Source organism: Macaca thibetana, chromosome X (assembly GCF_024542745.1).
Source record: "Macaca thibetana thibetana isolate TM-01 chromosome X, ASM2454274v1, whole genome shotgun sequence".
Lineage (NCBI taxonomy): Eukaryota > Metazoa > Chordata > Mammalia > Primates > Cercopithecidae > Macaca > Macaca thibetana.
The window spans coordinates 99532036-99537487 of record NC_065598.1 but is presented as its reverse complement, the minus strand read 5'-3'; the positions used below and the strand labels follow the sequence as shown (position 1 = coordinate 99537487).

The window sequence follows — 5452 nt, the reverse complement described above, 5'->3', positions numbered from 1 at the left end:
AACGGGGGCACTTTGGTTTGGCCGCGTCGCTCTACGTCACAGTCCAACTCGACATCTGATTGGATGAAGTGTCACCCAGGGAGCCTGTCAACAATCCTCCCTCCATTGAAGGTGATTGGATGATCCTGTTGCTTGGCATCATGCCAGCCAATCACAGAGGGCGTCTGCCGGCCTCAGCAGCCCCTGATACCTACCTCAGACAAAGGAACACAGAGGCTTGCTCTGTCGCCCAAGCTGGAGTGCAGTGGTGCGATCTCAGCTCATTGCAACCTCTGCCTCCTGGTTTCAAGCGATGCTCCCTCTTCAGCCACCCAAGTAGCTTGGACTAGAGGCTTGTGCCACCACACCTGCCTAAATTTTGTGTGTGTGTGTATATATATATATATGTGTGTGTGTGTGTATATATATGTGTGTGTGTGTGTGTGTGTATATATATGTATATATGATGAAACATATATATACATATATATACATATATACATATATATACATATATACATATATATATATATATAGTAAAACGTGGTTTCATCATGTTTCCTCAGGCTGGTCTCGAACTCCTGGACTACAGCGATTCTCCTGCCTTGGCATTCCAAGGTTAAGGGATTACAGGCATGAGTTATTGTGTCTGGTGGAGAAAACTTATTCCAAGAAAATAAAACATGGTGTTGATACCCATTGAAGGATGTACCCTAAAAAAAATCTGAGAATATTTAAAAACGTGGTTACAAAACTCATACCTGAAATATTAATTAAATCATATTACACACACACACACACACACACACACACAGATAAACAGTTTACTGCTATAAATAACAATTTAGAAGCATCAAACGGGACAAACATTACTAATGGAACAAGCAGACCTCATAGAATCCTTTTTCAACATTACCTCTATTATACAATTCATTTAAATACATAACAAAAACCCACAGTGCAGAAACAGCTAAATCAACAATTCAATGAACAGCACCCTTTTCAAGCTTCCGAGAAACTGAAATAAGGACTCTAACTCATTCACATTTGTCTAATTCTATTATTTCCCAGTCTACAATCTTTTTTAATGCAAAGCTTAATGTTCTGTGAGTATGCATCACTTACGATGGAAGTGTCCAATGAGAGGACCAAAACCCCACTCTGCACTGGCTCAGCTAATGAAGTCTCTTCAGCCCTGGGCCTGAGCCATTGGCTCAGAATGTGAGCAGGTGGCCAGTCCTGAACCCATAAATGACGTCGAGCTGTAATCCCTTAAACTTGGGAGGCCAAGGCAGGAGAATCGCTGTAGTCCAGGAGTTTGAGACCAGCCTGAGGAAACATGATGAAACCACGTTTTACTATATATATATATATATGTATATATGTATATATATGTATATATGTATATATATGTATATATATGTTTCATCATGTTTCCTCATGTATACATATATATACACACACACACACACACATATATACACACACACACACATATATATATACACACACACACAAAATTTAGGCAGGTGTGGTGGCACAAGCCTCTAGTCCAAGCTACTTGGGTGGCTGAAGAGGGAGCATCGCTTGAAACCAGGAGGCAGAGGTTGCAATGAGCTGAGATCGCACCACTGCACTCCAGCTTGGGCGACAGAGCAAGCCTCTGTGTTCCTTTGTCTGAGGTAGGTATCAGGGGCTGCTGAGGCCGGCAGACGCCCTCTGTGATTGGCTGGCATGATGCCAAGCAACAGGATCATCCAATCACCTTCAATGGAGGGAGGATTGTTGACAGGCTCCCTGGGTGACACTTCATCCAATCAGATGTCGAGTTGGACTGTGACGTAGAGCGACGCGGCCAAACCAAAGTGCCCCCGTTCCCTGGTCCACAACCGTCACTGTCTGGTCTTGCCATCTAATGGCCGCTGCCTCTGCCATGGCTGAGGCTTCCTCTAAGATGACCTCTGAGGAAGACCAGAGCATCCAAGAGCCCAAAGACGCCAACTCCACGATCGTTCAGAAGAAGACGCGAGGGCTCCGAGGTTCCCGCAGGCGCCATGCCAACCGCCGCAGGGACAGCTTCGGGGACAGCTTTGCCGCCTATTTCCCCCAGGTGCTGAAGCAGGTTCACCAGGGCCTCAGCCTTTCCCCGGAGTCCGTGAGTGTCATGGACTCTATGGTCCATGACATATTGGACCGCATCGCCACCGAGGCTGGTCGCCTGGCCCGCTACGCCAAGCGTGTGACCATCACCTCCCGGGACATCCAGGTGGCCGTGCGCCTACTGCTGCCGGGGAAGATGGGCAAGCTCGCTGAGGCCCAGGGCACGAATGCCGCCCTCAGGTACACCAAAAGCAAGTGCGCTGTCTCAGGAGCACCTGAGCACCCGGGAAACCCAAAGGCTCTCTTCAGAGCCTCTGCAGGTGGCCCTAAAGACCAGTGGCTCGTCAAGGGAGGGGACCCCACCGGAGGTTGGGGTGGGTGGCACCCTGCCGACTTGGGGGGGCATGTGGCGTCCTGTGGTTTATCAAGCATTTTTCCCACTGTGCAGAACACTGTCAACTCCAATATATCTGTAGTGCAATATGCTCCAAGGAAAAGTAGGGGGTGTTTCCGTGATCGGGTTTCATTTCCTCGGTTTCCTAAATGTCCGTTTTTATTAGTTATCTTTCTCGGTTATTTTACGATGATATTATCAAGGTCCTGATGTTTACTTTTTTCACTCTCATTCTCCTACGACTGTATGGTGGAACTTTCCAGAACTTCATTATGTGCGATATGGCAACAGAGAAAGTGAATACGCTGACATAAGAAGAGAGGTAACCCTCCTAAACGTGTTCAGCACCTCCCTCATCATGAATCCATGTAAATAAGCAAACGAGGCCCAGTTACAGTGTATATGTAGCTAAATAAAATTTTCAAGAATCCATTCATTTTCCAGCTTCCCCGACTCTGAGATCACTATTGCAATTCATTCTCTGTTTGCTCTGACAATAATTTTTTCATTTCTTTTTGAACAGAAACCTTCCTTACTTCCAGGTATGTGTCAGTAGGATTACTGAGTGTCCACAGAACAGCTCATGCCTTAGTGTACAGCGGTGCAGCCAATGAGTGACCTGCAGTCTATGAGCAACAGTCATTGTCCCAATGTGGGGGGAGTGACCCAAGCTGAACCCACAGCAGCCTTCCTGTGATATTCAACCCGGTGTTTAAAGGAACGGCAGTGTGATTCTTTACCTGATGTTTTTGTTTGCAGTGTTTGTAATCATGGTCTTTTAGGGATATGAATCCAAAGCTAAGATTAATCTATGTTCCTTGTCCCTAACATCAAGTCATACAGAGCATTGGCAGCCATTAGTAGAAGTCAGATAACGCTTATTTCCTCAAGAGATTGGCATATTAATATTCTTGTTAATATTAATATAGGCTACCATTCATTGTTCTCTCTTCTGGGTCCCAAGTCTTGGTATTTTTAGCATTTTTTTTTCTATAAGTGTATTGCTGAATTTCAGAGCAGGTGCTGACTTTCCCATTGCTTTCCTTTTCAATTGATTTCCAGTCCCTAAGGATGTGGACAAGAGAACATACTCTGGGACTGCAACCCACAGGAATTTATTATGTTATGCCTTGAAACTCAATCTATGGCCATTTTTGTTAAATGTTTCATGTGAACTTTGAAACATCTCATAAACACCCCTTCTCCTTCATATGTCAAAACCAGTAAAGGATGGCACTCTCAGTCAAACCATGAAACAAAAGCTGGATAAATGCCAAAAATCAAAATTTTCTTGAACCCATCCGAAGTGGGAAAGAACCACCCCAGAGGGCCCAACACATAGCCACATAGATTATTCCACCATTTAAAGAGGAATCCTTGGTCAAGAGGGAAATGGGTTCAGGACAGGATAGTAGCCAGATCTTCCCTGATGTGGTGCAGATGGGAAAGGGGGAAGGTCACCTCCAGAGCCCCGCTTGGGATCCACAGAGAAAGGATGTAGAACCAAGAAGTCCCCTCATTGGGATTTGTTACTTTCTGTTTTTCCAGATTGTTAGAAAAATGTTACGAAAATAGTTGAAGAGAAACGTTATGAAAATAGTTGAAGCTGTGCTTACTGCACAAGGAGACCAAGAAAAACCCCACAAAATCAGTTGCAAGTAAATCCCTCTGGATGGTGCCGCCAAATGTTCCTACAAGTCCAGAACAACACTTGCCAAACCAAAGAGTCTTGGCAGAACCCTGTTTCTTTGCAGAGACAGAGCTGTGTAGCTGGTCCAAAACACCATATCTCACTCAGTGACTTATTTCTCATTATGCTAATTGTTTTGCTGTAAAGTGCCAATGTTTCTGTGAATTAAGACCTACGAATAAATTTCTGAAGTTACCCTTGCATATGTGTGTAATTAGACAAGTCCTTTTGAGAAACCAAATCCATTGGGATATTTTACCCTGGAATATGTGTTTTCCCTTTGTAAATTCAGAAATCAAAGAGGGCCATTAGTAAAACAGGGTCAACAATGAAATCTGACTTGCTTGTGGGGAGTGAAGAGTGAGGGGGCAAGGGGACTGACACCGGTGAATTATAGGAAGAAAGAGGAAAGGGGTGGATTGATGTGAAGATTGGAAGCGGAAGCTCACACATTTGATACAGCATTTCTGTGGGTGACTGAGTGGAAGGGGAACCTAGTGAGCAGTCGTGCTGTCATGCTGTGACTTAAGGAAACACAAACTACGGGAAAGAGCTTAACTGCCCAAACAACAAATAAGAAGTATCAATGTAGGGAAAATAGCATGAATGGGATAAAGATAGTCCAGTCAAGCATTTGATCAGCCTTCCCTGTAAGCTGGAGTTCATTTGAAAATATAAGCAAGGACCCAAACCCGGCACAGAGAAAACTACTCCTCAAAAAGTTTAAGGAACAATGCCTATTCTAGGTTCCCTCGTAATGAAATCTCACTTGTTTAGATTTGTCTGATTCTGCTCTTCTTCAGGCTAGAATCTTTTGTTTAAGAAAACCTTCATGACTGGCCTCTATGCATCATGGGGATGATGGAATGCTGTACAACGGAGCAGCACAAGCTCCACTCGGATCCGTGTCAGCCAGGCAGGCACCGGCAGCCGAGGAGCCACAGCCCAATGTGTGATCAGGTTTCCTGGTCTGAACTAGGAAGAGTTAGTTGTCCAGGGATGTTCAATGGGAGTTGAAGGGGAAACCTGTGATTAAATGGGTGTACTTCTTTGGTTCTTCGATGGGTTGTATGCTTTTAATGCTGTTGATGGAGGTGTATTCTGTTAGTTTTCTAGGGCCGCTGAAAAATATTCCAGAGACTGGCTGACATAAACACTACGTATTTTTTATCTCACAGTTCGGGATACCAATTGTCACCTTTTTGTAAGGAGACCAATCCTGTTGCGTAGAGTTAACCCTTATAACTTCACTGTAACCAGATGACCTGTGTAGAGACTCTCTCCAAATA

The 5452-nt window shown here is 44.5% G+C and overlaps 1 protein-coding gene across 1 annotated transcript; it reads left to right on the top strand.

Annotated features, from left to right (window-relative positions):
- Window positions 1–1873: 1873 nt before the first annotated feature.
- LOC126946045 (histone H2B type F-M) lies at window positions 1874–4366 on the top strand. Its single transcript, XM_050776041.1, has 4 exons — window positions 1874–2319; window positions 2737–2795; window positions 2997–3015; window positions 4022–4366. The coding sequence occupies exons 1-2, from the start codon at window positions 1895–1897 to the stop codon at window positions 2771–2773; spliced, it is 462 nt and encodes a 153-aa protein (XP_050631998.1). The 5' UTR covers window positions 1874–1894; the 3' UTR covers window positions 2774–2795; window positions 2997–3015; window positions 4022–4366.
- Window positions 4367–5452: the final 1086 nt, after the last annotated feature.